The 15,953-nt window shown below is 31.7% G+C and overlaps 1 protein-coding gene across 5 annotated transcripts in view; it reads right to left on the reverse strand.

The window, feature by feature from the left end:
• Positions 1-1,816: 1,816 nt before the first annotated feature.
• The window catches only part of LOC121371112 (spectrin beta chain, non-erythrocytic 5-like), a 232,079-nt gene continuing 217,942 nt past the window's right edge, over positions 1,817-15,953 (reverse strand). For 4 of the 5 annotated variants that reach the window (XM_041496769.1, XM_041496766.1, XM_041496768.1 and 1 more), the window contains 6 exons: positions 15,231-15,886; positions 14,636-14,824; positions 14,124-14,195; positions 9,244-9,558; positions 8,648-8,737; positions 1,817-8,122 (listed from right to left, as the gene is read on the reverse strand). In XM_041496769.1, the coding sequence (XP_041352703.1) occupies positions 7,887-8,122; positions 8,648-8,737; positions 9,244-9,558; positions 14,124-14,195; positions 14,636-14,824; positions 15,231-15,886 (1,558 nt within the window). In that variant the 3' untranslated portion in view covers positions 1,817-7,886. The remainder of the gene's footprint in view (positions 8,123-8,647; positions 8,738-9,243; positions 9,559-14,123; positions 14,196-14,635; positions 14,825-15,230; positions 15,887-15,953) is intronic. The other variant, XM_041496770.1, reaches the window with a different exon arrangement.

Consider the following 15,953-nt stretch of genomic DNA (forward strand, 5'->3'; position numbering starts at 1 on the left):
ATTTTTATAACACATGGCACCGATACAATGATTGAGACGGCCAAGTATATTGCTCAGCGCAATACAGACAAGATAATCATTTTAACTGGCTCATTCCTCCCAGAAACTTTCAAAAACTCTGATGCAGAATTTAACCTGGGATTTGCACTTGGAGCTCTACAAATGATGAGTTCTCCAGGTGTTTATATAGCTATGAATGCAACAGTGATACCAGTTGAAGAAGCATGTAGAGACGAGCAGAGTGGAAATTTTATTAAAAAGTCAATGTGATAATTTACAAAGCAGTTCATCAAATGTTTACTACAGAACAATTGCTATTTATATTTCAGATCCCAGCGAGGCATGGGATTTTAATCCAGATACGACTCCCTCCCAAACAATTGCTTTTTAAAGAATTTTTACTTAATATACCACACCACCATTTGTCGTGTTGTTACTTGTTGTAGTAGCTAAATAGTCGGGATTAGGAAATAGTTCCTCATAAAAAAAATACTTCACAATTCTAATATGCTTTTTACAATGATTACATGTAGACTGACCTGTTGTATTTAAATAAACCATTGGTTTGAAGTTACTTGTTATATATAGTACTAACTGATAACAACTCTGCAGGTGATATAGTGCGACTTGCATAACAGCAACAGGTGGTGGTGCTCCGGCATGAGGGCTGAAACATTTTGTGGTCGACCTGTTGATTTTTTTTACATGGTACTAGTCAGTTGAGAACACTCCCTAAAATTAGTAGTCACATTACTGTCTCATTAGTGTGGTATTTTTCACAGAATATATTCCGACAGAAATTGTATTGAACTGCATGAAGTAATTAATGGTGGTGTGTAACCCTAAAATTTAAAACCCTGGCATTACCATATTTTTCCATTGAAAATAAACGTTCTAAAAAAAATCCCCCAAAACCCTCAAGTGCTTTGGTTTTATCTCTCCCTTTCGCTCTATATATATGGAGGACTTCTGAACTGTGTGTACATGTATATGTGTATATACATGTATATATTTATCCTACAACTTACCCATGATATCCATGTCATAAACCCATATGATAATTTACTTTATTAAGCCGGTTAATAATGGTATGCAAATTTACAAGGTCTCTAGGTTGTGTGTTGCTGTGGATTCGCTTACAAGCCAACAAGACCCATGTACCCGAGCGTAACATTTTCAAAGATTGGTTTAAAATGTGTGACGTCAAACTAATCTGTGCTAATCGTGACGACGTCATATTATCGATGGCGGCAACTTTAGTACTGTGATTTACTGTGTTATAGGATAAATAGAATTCGCTACTCGTGTTTTTTAACATGTAAAATATCAACCTCGTCTAGTTAATCGGAATTTGTCTCGGCAGAGCCTCGACAAATACCAATTAACATAAACGTGGTTGATATTTTCCATATTAAAAAATACTCGTGACGAATCCTCTATATATATATATACTCAACAAAATTAATTACGGGCCAGTAGTCTTTTGGGTAAATCTTTGCTAGTGTCAAATTATTTTAACAAGTTTTGATCACAGGCGACTTCTAAGCTAAGCATCGTTTAAATAAAATCTTGACCACAGATTTTTAAAACATTTATAAGAAACTACCGAAATTCACATTCAGCCATTTCATTACATGTTGGTTCACAACAATTCTTGTCATTTTGTCTGCTTTAAATTGTTATTTTAATCAATAAGATTAATAGCATGCCTAAACATATTTATTTTTTTACCATATTTAGAGAAAAATGCTTAAAATATCTACTGACCCCTTATTAACTTTATTGAGTATATAAAACAAACAAGAACACATGTATATGTATTATATACTTAAATATTGTTTTATTTATAATATTTCCATTAACAAGTCAGTCAGTGTGCTATTAGAGACAAACATGTCATGATCCGTATAAAAACATTTTGATGACAAGCCATCAGCATAATTATTATGTATACAATTCAAAATTTGGTCCCTTAGTTTACCAGCTGTTCTCAAATAGAAATGAATATGTAGCCAGGTCTGCAAACAATGCTATCAGATTTCAAGCTTATGTTATAAGTAATTCAAATCATTTATTCTTTAATGTATATACATTCAGTTTCGAAACATCTGACAGTCATACAATGTATGTTAAAATAAACATACATACACCCCAAGAACTTACTTGGTTATATTTAGTTAAATTATACAACATATGAAATGTGTCTGGGTTTTTTTTTCTTTTAAATATATTCTTTAGTAATACAAATAGACAGTTTGCATCCTTTAATACTGCGATCATAAAATTCTAAAATGTAAACATTATTTAATTCATGAAATTGTAAGAATTGTATTGCAGATGTGGCATCAATGAAAGAAGCTGTGGCATTAAACAACATTATAGCAATGAGGTATACACAAAATGTAAATTCTTCAATATGCAAAATTTTTTAATTCAAAAGCAGTGTGTACATTTTGTTCAAAATGTCTTGAATAATTCTTCTGGAATGGACTTTTACATACAATGAGAGCAGTCAACTGAAAATTACATGGTAAACTAAAACAGAAAACAATACTATTGACATCAGTAATAATGACAAAAGCTAGCACCATTGTTTGCCCAATTTAACACTAGTACATGTAGCAAGATCAAAGAATTTTATCATATCTATATTATTAAAACAACTAAGTTTACAGTTTGTTAAGTACATTAAGCAAACAAGCTTAGGCTAAACATTTTAGTTGGATCACAAATTACAGTTTGCAGGGTGTTCGTGAAATCAAATATTTAAGGTCCGTATAGGTGAGAGTGGTGGTCTGACATTCACTGTTTTGAACACATTTTCAATAAATATTCTATTCACTTCAACAAATTTGTTCAAGGTATAAAAGTAGGCGACCCTTACCCGAATATAGTACAATATATTCTATTTAATATAATATACTACATGTACCATGGCATCATGTTTGGTATTAATGCACAAAACTTTAAATTACTTAAATTTACTTATTTACTTACTTGTACTTTTATATATAACAAATAAGTCACAATGACCTGTTTTACACATAAAGCCCTAATATTTATTATGTTAAAAAAGCTAAGAATACTTTCTATCAATATACAGCTAGCTGTAAACAAAACAGATTTTGTATCTGGTACATATCTCATTTTCATTATCAATCTAATGTTATGTAATGTCACGTGACCTTTTCTTGTAAGAATTATGTCATTCCTCAAAGTACCTCCAATAGTGTACAAACAATCACAAAACAGCCAAATTTATTCTAGCATACACACAGTTCTAGCCAAAGAACCTAACACTCCTATGTTTTATGTAAGTTATCTTAAAATATTAAGTATAAAATGAGGTATTTTAACAAATATGGTAAAGATGTTATATGTTTTCATACTATTTAACATCCTCTAAAGAGATGTGGCCATGACATATAGATGGATCTCTCCAACATATAGACCTATAGATCTATTGAATATTGGAGCAGCATAATATGAACTCACAAAACCTTCTGTTCTAGAGCACTGCTTTGCATCAATATTCCAATTTATTGATTTTGTACACACCCACCCACCCACCAAATTTACTTATAAATACAGATTAAGTTAGGAAGATATTTAAAACAACAAATGGAAGACTACTACTGCATCTTTTATCTTTGAATTCTGTGAGAATGTACTTAATATTTTTTCTTCTTTAAATTAATATCACTTCATTTATTTTTTAAATGTCTGATATAATGCCAAACCGTCTCAATTTTTCATTCCAGTAATAATACAACAGCAATATATAGCATTTAAATACAAAACGATACTGCATGCTTTGTGTGGAAGAACACTGGTCTATCATGGAAGGAAGTCTGGAATGGTTCTTACTGACGGTTGTCACAAATGATGAGGCAATCGGGTATAAATTCTGCGGAACACACCAACCAATTAAGCATATGATAACACAAACAAATTAACCAATAAACAAGGTAATTGCCAATTGATACAGTGTCATGTACTCTTTCTTAACATCTCTACAAAATATATGAAAATTAATGAAACCGAATTACTGGTGATTTAACCACTACTATGATCACTAACAGGTATTGTAATGACATCTTAGTATTAATCTTGATTTTTGGGTGTCTCAAGGTGCCCTTTTGGAAGGTTTGAGAGAAATCTAAATACTGGTGTTATTATTTTATTAGTGAGTATAACATTACTCAATAAGGCAAAAATATATAGTTATAAATTATGAGCTCAAAATTTGTTCAAGATAACAAAACTCAATACATGTATTAGCAAAACTCTCTCACATACAGTAAAAAACAATCATGGATAGAGTCCCAGTTAAGATGTAACCACATCACAAAATCCCAACAGAAGTAGACCATACCACAGTAACTGGCTAACAAAATTGTGATGATTATATCAGATTATGCAGAAGTATAAATTTAACACGTATATGAATATATTAACAAATGACATGTGGTGTCAAACAAGCTATGCAGTCACAGACAATACAATTATATTCAAACTGGAGTGTGTCCCAACAAAATAAAAGAGAGGATCAGTGAATTCTAATCCTTACGTTGAGCCATAAATATAATGTAACGTATTGTGCAACCATTTCACATTACTTTAGGAAATTAAAAGTGAAAAAAATTAACAACATCTTTCATAAGACTGAAGACAACATAACAAATAAAAGTTTGAAAATATTAGAACACTGAAAAAATGCTCAGACAAATATCCTTTGATCATTCATATTGTGCTTTGATCGTGATATAAACTGATTTAATCGGCCTTTTGCAAGGATATACCTCAGTTTTTGCTCTAAATTGCTAGTAAAAGTGAGTTGATGGGATATACCAACCTTATTATTTTTTATAAACAAATACCTAAGTTATTTTCAGTATGAAAAAAACTTCAAAGATTCAATACTCAGACTGTAAACTTTCTGTAACAAAATCATATTCCATATCAATTATCCAAAATAAAATTATCAGTCCATTAGACAATTGCATAATTTTAAAGTTAGTGTAAAAGAAGTTCTAAATTTATAAATGTTTTTGATGTTATGTGCTGCTGACAAATGTTTGGACGGACAAAATGGTAACAAATCGGTATGTCTCCAGTCTCGGAGAAAGCACACAACCGTATTTCATAAACACACCACATGGAAGAAAAAGATACCATTGGTCCTTGGTGAAAGAAAATGACACCACTGGTTTTCAGTAAATGGTCATGGTTTGGTAACAGCTCATTAGAATTTAGAATACATTAACATATATATCTATATATCTGTGATAATATATTTACAGACCTACAACAAATATATTTATAGAACTATAACAAATTTCAACAACCATCTGGAGACAACTTTACAATGCCCATTAAATTTAGAAATTCTATAGAAGTCTGGTACACTAAATTATTGCTTCTAAGTTCATATATTACTGGTTCCATTGTTTACAGTTAGAGACATTTTACAGCAGCAATATATTTGTTTTGCATTTTTAACGGACATTTGCTTCGAGGCTTTCAACCTATGGTCATCACTTGAGAAGACTATAATTAAGAGCCTGAAATTGAGGGTTTTTTAGGAATACAGATATGTATGCCAATTTTGTCCTGGGTATGGAACACATATCACTCAATATTGATGTGTGTGTGTGTGCGCGTGTGCGTGTGTCTGCAGAATGATGACAAACAAATGGAACAAAAGTCTATTGAAATGTTGCTAATCCTAGACATAATTTGTCCCTGAATCTTATCACTCACTCACTCACTCACTATTTATCTGTTTAATCATTTAAAATTCGTTTTTCATCGGTTATGAATCACAAACATTTATTGCTTTTAGATGTACATTAACCAATAGAAAACAAACTAAGTTGACATGTTAACACTTTACACATGAAGTTGGAAAACATACTCAATCCTTTGTTGTTTATAACCAATAAATTATTGTTTTACCTCAGAATCAAAAGAAGACTTTAATTTTAATATTTGGCCTAAACTATCATGAAGTTTTACAAAACACACAAATGGATTAAGGCTATATATCATACACAAGTAAAGATGATTTAGATGTGTTCTTTAAGGCATATTATCATAACAGCAAGATAAAACATTTGTTCATGAACCGCACAACCATTTTTTTCAGATCTTTGTACAAAATATCATAACAAACGTTTACTCAAAATGAGTGTACAATACAATAAACAAGTGTCAATTTTAAGCTTTAAATTAATGATCAGGCAACATAATTAATTGTGCACACCAAATGCACAGCTTAATTCATCCTCAAGTTCCATAATTTCTCTGTGACTGAATAACTTAAGCTAAAGCAGCTAATGCTAATGAATCTACACCACTACATCTATGATCCTACATTACATGTAACTTATCAGATATGTGACCCACACAATGTCAGTAATAATAACCGCCATTATTATAATACTGGCTCTAGTCCTCTATATGAATTCAGTGGGTGACAACATGAAATGAGAGAAAAATTATGATCAGCATCAGTGACTTGTTACTGTTAATTCTGTTATACAATGTTGTTAGCATGTAGCACTGTGTAATTAGCTAGATACATAGTATTATGTAGAACAGTTAAATTGATGCACTCTTTATGATCCTGAGTATACACCATACCATGTCCTTAACACACAGACTTAAATCTGAAGTTTATGTACAAGTTGAAAAAACATTAAATACATCTGTATAAGTTGTTGCAGGAAGAAGTAAGTTTGCAAATGAACACCGAAGGCACAAAATGTGGGATATATGCAGCTAGAGGTGTTACTTTTATGTTCAGTTTTGGGCATTCTTCTACATTGCAATAAGTAATTATCGAGTTGCTCTTACTCTAACCACACTTCAGTTGTTTTCCCACTGACAAAAGTATGCAGTAAATCTGTATAACTGCACTTTTTAAACCCCACTGAGCTAAACTTCCTTATTGCATCATGCAAAGTCACTTACAGGTCAGTTACTGCTTACAATTACTCATGGTATGCATGGTTATTGCCCACTTTCAATGTTTTGATTGACAGCAGACAGCACCTCTTGCTGTCAAATGTGGGACTAGCACCTCTTGCTGTCAAATGTGGGACTATCGGCCATCAATCAAAACAACAAAAATGAGCTATAACCATGCATACCACTCGTACGTTTATGTGGTAACTTAAACATAGTTCATGTTATTGCTTCTGACATGTAAAGGGTGGAACATGTGTTTAACTTTGTGAGTTATGCAAGTACCCATGCCAATACACATGAGACATGTTCAGGAGGCTGATTGGTCACCAGAATGGCTTTTGTGTCTAAGTGAAATGATGAAAACCAGTCCAAACTGATTTGTGAGTTCCCACCCACCTCAACACACCACTGATTGTAAAGGTCACGTAACGTGTGTTACATCTGTGTTTCAAATCAAAATATTCATACAGCTTTTCACCCATCTATGCCAAAGTGAATCTTCATGTAACAAATTACACACATGATTCGCAGCACTTGTGTGCTGGGTGTATACTACCATTTACAACAAGTATTTCATAAAGTAGCTGCCTCACTGCAATGTAAAATAGCACTTATTACTAATAACCATGTAACAAACAAATGAAATGGCATGTCAGTGCTTTTCATTCTGACAAGTCTGACAGCACCAACAAGGATTTACAAGGATTTCTCTTTTCTAAACATTATTCTCCATATTCAGTTGTCACATCTTAATCCAAAAATAGTTCTACACTGGGGTTTTTTTTTTAATGTTCTTTATGTTCCTTATGTAATATTACATACAACATCAACCTGGAATTTCATTGATGTTTTAAAATTCAGAATATTCAGTTGAGGTATATTAATATTTCATAAATCACCACCCAGTGACAATTCTAAACTCTGTCTTTCTTGTGTTCTTTGTGGGACTTGTGCTCCTTATGTTCTTTATGCTCCTTGTGGTCTTTGTCCTTTTTCTTCTTCAGGAATCCAAAGACACCATGGCTTTTCCGTTTCTCCTTCTCAGAATGGGTCTCTTCCCCATATGAGACTGGCTCAGACATTGGGCGGGTTCCTGGCTGACCCATCTCTGTGGGTTTCTGACGATAGCGTGGACTATCATCGTCATCATCTAGAAAAAATAAAATAAAGTAAAACTTTGATTAATAAATACATTTATTTGAAAAGAATTCATGATTTTTCTAAATGTCACTTAAAACTATCATCATCATCATCATCATAATCTAGAAAACAAAAAATTAGTAAAACTTTAATTAATAATTGCATTTATGAGTCTTCTAAATATCACTTATGACTCTTGTCTTGGTTATACATTTGAGTTTGTACAAGTTAATTTCAATCACTAAGCCAGCATTTAAAAAACAAGTGTAAAATAATAACTCTGTAATGTTTTGTCCAAATCTGTTTAGACATACTTGAATGGAACATGCATGTATATTCCATTTTCCTTTTTTTTTTTTTTTTTTAAAGAAATAGAAAATGTCTTTGCCCATGAATTACCATGGCAACCATTTTGAATCTCTAGAATATTTTTTACTTGGAACATCTGTAACATGTTATGTAACATATGTATTGTTATGGTGAACTGGAAATGTCTTAGTTATGGTACTATTAAAAAACCAACCCAAAAACCAACCTTGAAATTGGCCATGCTCAGTTGTTTCAAATCTTCCTTCTGTGGACATGTGCACTCCACCTGACCCAAAACCAGCATCCACATCATCATCTGAAATGTTTTATAATTCATTTCATTTTCAGAAAGGCTCACACCTGTTTTCTGCAGCAAACTAGTAAACTACTTTAGTGTATTTTGACCTATATTAAACAGCTACTTTTTAATATGCCATCACTCAAATTTAATTCTTTGAGTGGCTACTTAAGCAGTCTTGACTCTAAACAGAAAACACAATATGAATGACAAAAAGTTATCATATTCAAATCCAAATGTACATTGTTATAACAGAAAAACAATGAAGTTAAATGTAAACTTTTTCCAGCAATTTTTAGTAACATGTACAAAAGGTGGGTTTTTACCCTCTATCCTGTGTCGTATGCTTCTTGAAAGATATCATAATTTTATGTAGTTAATACAATCAGCAATAAGAAATAAGAATAAGTTCCTCATGGGCTAATACAGGTTTTCATCATATTATCCAAAAAGAACATTTATGATATGGCATGTTGATAACATATTACAGCTAACTGATAAGTAAGTCATAACATGTAATATACCTGAATGACTGGAAGGATTGCTGATTGCACTGGCTGAACGCGTATGATCAACACCTTGGTATGAACCGTGGCTAGCACCACTATCAGTGCGTATGTGACCTTGCTCATTATTCATTCCATGATCCATGTCTCCTGCCTCGGTGACTCGATGGGACTGGGACTGCTGCACAGCAGGCATCTGCTGTTGGTGGGATGCACCCTCAGCCATTGAGTGATCAGCACGGGGCTCCTGCCTATTTGTTGGAGCAGGACTTTGTTCCCTATTGGGACTGTCAGTCCCACAATATGGAGTGAACTGATCTGAGGGTTCCAAGCCTAGAAAAATAATTTAAGTAACTATAAGCCTTTATACATTCAAGCTGTATGAAATTTCAATCATCTAATTTAAGTTAATGTGAGTTTGAAATTATGATGTTAGTGTGAACAAAAGAAGTTTTGGTGATTGTTAATTAAAATTGTTTAGTAATAAAACCATAAAACATGCTCATGTAGAAAAAATACATGTATAACCATCAAAACTGTCCTCAAATCCTGAAAGGTTTGAATTAAGTATCACTTTTAATGTTATTTCATCCAGACCTAAGAAATAAATAATAAGTCAGCACTATCTATAAAAATTGCTGTATGAGGTCAGTCATTTAAGTGCATGTACATCTTCACAAACCAAGGGTGTCTGTGAAATTACTTCTTGGCATGCATAGCTGGGTTTTCTGAGTTTGGAAAGGCTACACTTTCACTAGATGCAGTAAGACATAGTTGGGCAAATTGTGTCACTTGTAACAGTTTGGTTTCTATGGTAAATAACATTGACCATGTGTGAGTATTTGCCACCACATGTTCACCAAAACAGTACTACAAAGCTCAAATGATGTCATTAATCGAATGATGTCATTTTGTATTATCCTACTATAACTCTGCCAAACTTTCATTTGAAGAAAAATTATTACTGGACTCTTTTGTGTCATCTGAAGTGTCTGAACAAAATATTATGCAATTAGACATAATGCTTTCTTGTTAACTGTTGGTCAGCAGAGCCATTATTTTTCAAACTGACAGCCAATAGGGGATGTTTCTTCTGACACAGGAAAAGTTGTGCCACGGGTACCTACAGAGTAGCACGATAGTAAGACACTTGGCTTGCAAAGACGGCACATAGTATACAAATAAAGTATACAGGTATGTATTGATTTCATAATATCGGTGAGAAAAGAAAGAACAAAAGAATGTTAGTTAATGTTAATTAACTATTTAGTAATGAGGTGTGAAACTAAATATAAATATGCTGCATTTAAAAAATCTATGACCCAAAATCTTCCTTATATTCCTGAAAACTTTAACTGAAATTTACTTTTATTGCTGCCATTTTAAAATATTAATACATATTAAAGTAAAGGAGACAATAAGTTGTACAACTATGAATATATTTGCATTGTTCAATCTATGAATCTTTCATGCATATTATCAAACAAATATTAAAAGTACATGTGATTGTAATATCAAACAGGCCAATATTGATAAACACATTATAAACACTCATATTTAAGTTTATTTTATAAAATTTTAATATTTAAAGAATTAATTATAATCCACATTTATTCTTCATATATTACATTTAGCAGTATTGACCTATGTGACATTACAGGTAACAAGTACATAATTATGTAAATTGTAGATGATGAATGCATAAATATCATGCCCGTAATCCTGCATCACCAAAAGCTATACGAATAGCAAACATACATTCAAAAGATCAGAAACTGAAATAAACAGGTATTTGATTACATACACATAATTAAACATGCAAACACCTACCCATAAAAAATGGACAATCTGCATGTTTACATAAATTGATTTACATTTTCCACTTTACAGTAATTGTATTAACTTCATACAAAATCTACTACCGGTATATATAATATTACTAATGTTAATTTACCAAAATTTCAATAATGATTTCAATAGATATGCAATAATTAAAATAGAATACATAAAACCAAATTTAATATTTAACTACATATAAGAAGTGCACATGTAAAATGCATTAATGTAATACCAAATTCAGTAGTTAAAACAATCTCCTCTTAATAACGAATAGCCTACTTTGAGCTAGATGATACATGTATGGTACTACAAAAAGCAATCACATTTTACTGGCTGCTGCTGAATAACAATACAAATTAGCATTGCAGAATTAGTGTTCAACACCCACATGTCGTTATGTTGTTGGATCTTCACAGTTGTAACATGACATTACACTAAGCAAATGTCACCTTCAAAGCAGCAGCATTAGTCTCAAAGACAAACTACAGTATTTTAAATCATGGCAATAAGAATACGTACTTATTAAGGCTGACAAGTATTTAATATCTGGTACTTAATAAAATAAAATGCAACAATTAAAATGTATGTATTTACTTGTTTTCAAAGCCAAATTTAAACAGTACTTATTCAATAAATGAATGGACTGTCAATCAATGGGTAGGCCTATATAAATGTCTCTCAAAGTAAATCTATTTTTTAATGCTAATTTTTCCATAAATTATAAACGTTATTAGAAAACATTCATAATTTCAAAAGAAATATCACAAAATAGTTTCCAGCACAAAGAGTACTATTTACTTTTCAAATTGATGACCAAAACTGTTCATGGTTTTTTTCTCTGGATAAATTGTTTCATCTAAACTGTCTATATTTAAAAGATGAACTATGTCATTATAAAGCTACACTGAATGAAATGAAGCTTAGCACACAATTAGCAAGAACAGTTTTACAGCTGTAGTTATTCAGTAAACACAAATTCATTTGAATGCCTTTATTAATATAGTCATCTATAATTGCTAATTCATTACTGATCATAAGAAAAAAATATTTCAGAAGGCTAAAACTAATGTTAACGCAAATTTGTTGTAGTATACCTAGCATTGTAGCAATAGCCTAATGTCAGAACGATTATCAGTTTTGGCTCCTCTGGGAAGGTATACTACTACATTCTTGTAATTTGGATCTTGAAATTAAACCTATCAGCATTATGTCCTTATAGTAGGAGGCAAACAATTTAAAAAAAAACTTTAATGGCATTTATTTAGTACAATATGTCAGCCATGCTAGAATGATTGCTTATATATCACACATTATTCAAGGGCTGAATGCATTGATAGAACAGCAAATAGTACTGTATTTTATTAATAACAGTGTAAGTGTGGAACACTGGTCAATACATAAAACAACTTAGTGGGTTTACTCAAGGTTTTTGTCCTCCATGTAGTCTACGTCTTTAAAAAAAAAAAAAAAAAATGAATATAAATTTTAGATTTACTGAAACTTAAAAATATGTTTTGTTATACATGTATTAGTGTATAATTATGGCACAATACCTGCTCCTCCCACCAATGATCTTATTTTGGGCGTGTAGTTTAGAATTTGAAATGAAGAGATGTACTGAAATATCTAGAAAATCTAAAAACTGCTGCTTGTAAATGAAAAAGAAAAAACCCCAAAATATTTACAATTCAAAAATATTTGAAAATATGTGAATTCTTCAAAAACAGTGAAAACTTTAAAATATATTATTTTTAAAATAAAAAGAATCCAAACCCAGTAAATAAATGACATAAAACTAAATAACTGCATGCATATTGATGGCTATAATGTACAAAGACGTATAAAGGAAACTATATGGTTCATCTGGTTTGTGATTTTGCGTAGTAATATGAAAATGTTTTTACTATACATGTTTTTTATGTCATGGCTGGAGAGATAACCAATAAAGTAAGTCTTTTGGGCATAATATTGATCAGACTGCTTAGAGACAACAGAAACCAAAAGCCACAATTAAGCAATGGCAAACTTGAGCTTAAGAGAGAATCAAAACCAAAGATCATCTAATTAGTGGTCAATTCATGTGAACTACATGGAAAAAATAAAAAAATAAGGAAAAGGTCAATCAAATAAACTTACCTGGTTATCAAAGAAAATTAATTTAAAACTAGAAATAACTAAATCAATAGAAAAACTAATCTCAAACTAGAAATGTGACCTCAGAATGTGTCAATCACAATGAACTTTAAAAGTTTATTGTAAAGGTTGTACCAAATGAAAACCGAAGGTACTTTTAAATCAGGGAGCTAATGTATAAGTGTTTTTTTTTTTAAAACTCCATTCAAAATAACTTTTTCACAAATTAAAAACATATATTTGATCATAATTTTATATCCTTTATTTTAATCAGTATTGGTGATATTTTATGCATATTTAACTTTGCATTAGTTAATCAATCCCCACCCCACAAAAAAGAAAGAGTTGCTGGATAAGACAAGTTATGATAGGATAAAATGCTACAATTACAATGTTATAAAATGTTCAAGTAATTGTTAAAATTATTTCTTATGGTAATACAAAAATTCACCAGAGGAATTTTGTTTTGGGGAACATTACAAACGTAACTCAATAAGAATTATGAAAATATATATGAGAATTTATGTTGATCTAGAGTTACTAACTTAGAAAGTAGTAAATAAACAATGACCTTTTAGTAAAATATTAGGCAATGAAAGACATTTTGAAAAAACAACTTGGAGGTTATAACCGACAGACCAATCTTTAAAAAAAACAAAAACAACCCATATATACCAAATTTGTAAATATGGCAATATATTTTTTGAAAATAATCATATCGGGGGAAAAGAAAGTTTTGAGTGCAATGGTTGTGGAGGAAACAAAAATTAAAAATAACAAGTGTAAATTGTGTGTGGTGTGTTACAAACAAAAGAAACAAATTTGAGAAAACAGTAGGTGCCTACAACTAGTGCCCAAATAACACAGAAAGCAAAACGTGGCTCCAAAATGCCCAAATATAAAAGTTGCTGCCTAGCAAATGTCACCTTCGTCGCCTCCCTCCTCAGTATCAATGCTACTATGATAAAATTCCCATTTTGTTGGCATGGGTTCATGTTCTGCAACGTTGAAAACAAGAAAAAGACAATTCATCTAAATGAAAAGACAAAACCATGCACATGATCCTCTTGATTCTTACCTGCTGTTGAAACTACAACCTATAGGTACAACTGTACAGTGTAATTACAGTGTTTTAACTTTTGAATAATAAAATAGTAATATTTTTTTTTTCCTCTGATACCATTAAAAACCACTATGAAATTAAACAAGTCTTTTATTCTTGGTTTAGGCTAATCTTGCTCCCATTAATTTCGATACAATACTTGAAAAGTAGTTGACATTTTTTGCATGGTTGTCGTTATATATACTAATTATAATCTGTGAAATTCAAGGAAAATACTTTTATAAAGAAGATAGAAGTGAAAGGTCAGTATCAAAACATTGTGCCATCTACATTCATTAAGAATATAATATCACTGTTTTAACTAAGATAACTAACCTGCATAGTACACAATCTTTTTCAGCCATTCATTCATCTCTTCTGTACTGCTGGCTTCCAACAAGAACTCAGCTCCATCATGGAGGCGCAGACGCAGTACATTTTTCTTTTTCGTGTAGTCCGTAGCAATTTCACAAATGGCTTTATGAATATTAAGAGGGGGTGCTGCAGCTTGGCTTTCTGCATGTGCTGAAACAACAAACATGAAGGTTAATAAAGATCGTATGTATATACTGTTCTTTTAAAAATACACACAATCATACACAAATTTTACAGAATGACTAGTACAATAATTACATATCAAAATAATATATAACTAGTACTATAATTACATATTAAAATAACAAAATGATCAGTACAAATTATAATTGTACATAACATAATCCAAGGTATATATCAAGAGCTTATATAACTATAACAATAATGTTCATTATTTTCACTAGTATGAAAAGAAAATTATATTTTTATTTTTAATTGTGTATCCAATTCACTTTGTCTTATAATAAAAAGCAAACTGAATAAGCTAATCCTATAATTAGCTTTTTCGCAAATTTATTATGAAATTCATAAAATGAAATTCATTATCTGTATTTACCTTCTCTGTCTTTGAAAAAACACAATAACTGTCCAAACAACACTGTAAAGAAGTTTTTCCAATTGCGTATAGCTGCTTTTTTTCCACCTGTTTGAAGTTCCTGTTTCCTTTCCAAGAAACCCTCCATTTCTGAAGGAGGCAAATCGGATGTGTTTATCTTGTATTTGTCCTTGAAACTTCTTGTTCTGCGTCTAATGTTAAAACTTGCAGTCCGTTTAGATTTCTTTTCTGAATCTTTCACAGATTCAAATCTTTTCTGTTTTGGACTAATAGGAGGAGACATAGATAGAGTTTCTTTCTTTGTGAGGGTTGGTGAGTGGAGAGGGTGCTCATCGTCGACACGTTCCTCCGACTGCTGCATCACCAGTGGTGGGGGAGCATTGGGAAGACACGGTGCCTCAGTCTCTTCCTCGGGTTCGGGCTCGCTCACGTTCTGCTCTGAAGTTTCTTCCTCATTGGCGGGATGTTCAGCCTGTTTGAACTCCATGGCTTTCTGCAGAGTGACTGGGGACAGAGGCTGGTCACCTTTCTGCTTAAAGCTGATGGCTCTGCGGACGTCACGCTGGTTATCAGGACGGGCAACCATCTTTATGCTTTGAGATCGACCAACAATGAGATTTTTCACCACATTTTTGTCCAATTGCTTCTCTTCAGTCCTGAGAAAAAGAGAAACAAAATAAAATTACATCAATAACTTCACAATCCAAATTAGTTTTTATATTA

This window comes from Gigantopelta aegis, chromosome 4, assembly GCF_016097555.1.
Source record: "Gigantopelta aegis isolate Gae_Host chromosome 4, Gae_host_genome, whole genome shotgun sequence".
NCBI lineage: Eukaryota > Metazoa > Mollusca > Gastropoda > Neomphalida > Peltospiridae > Gigantopelta > Gigantopelta aegis.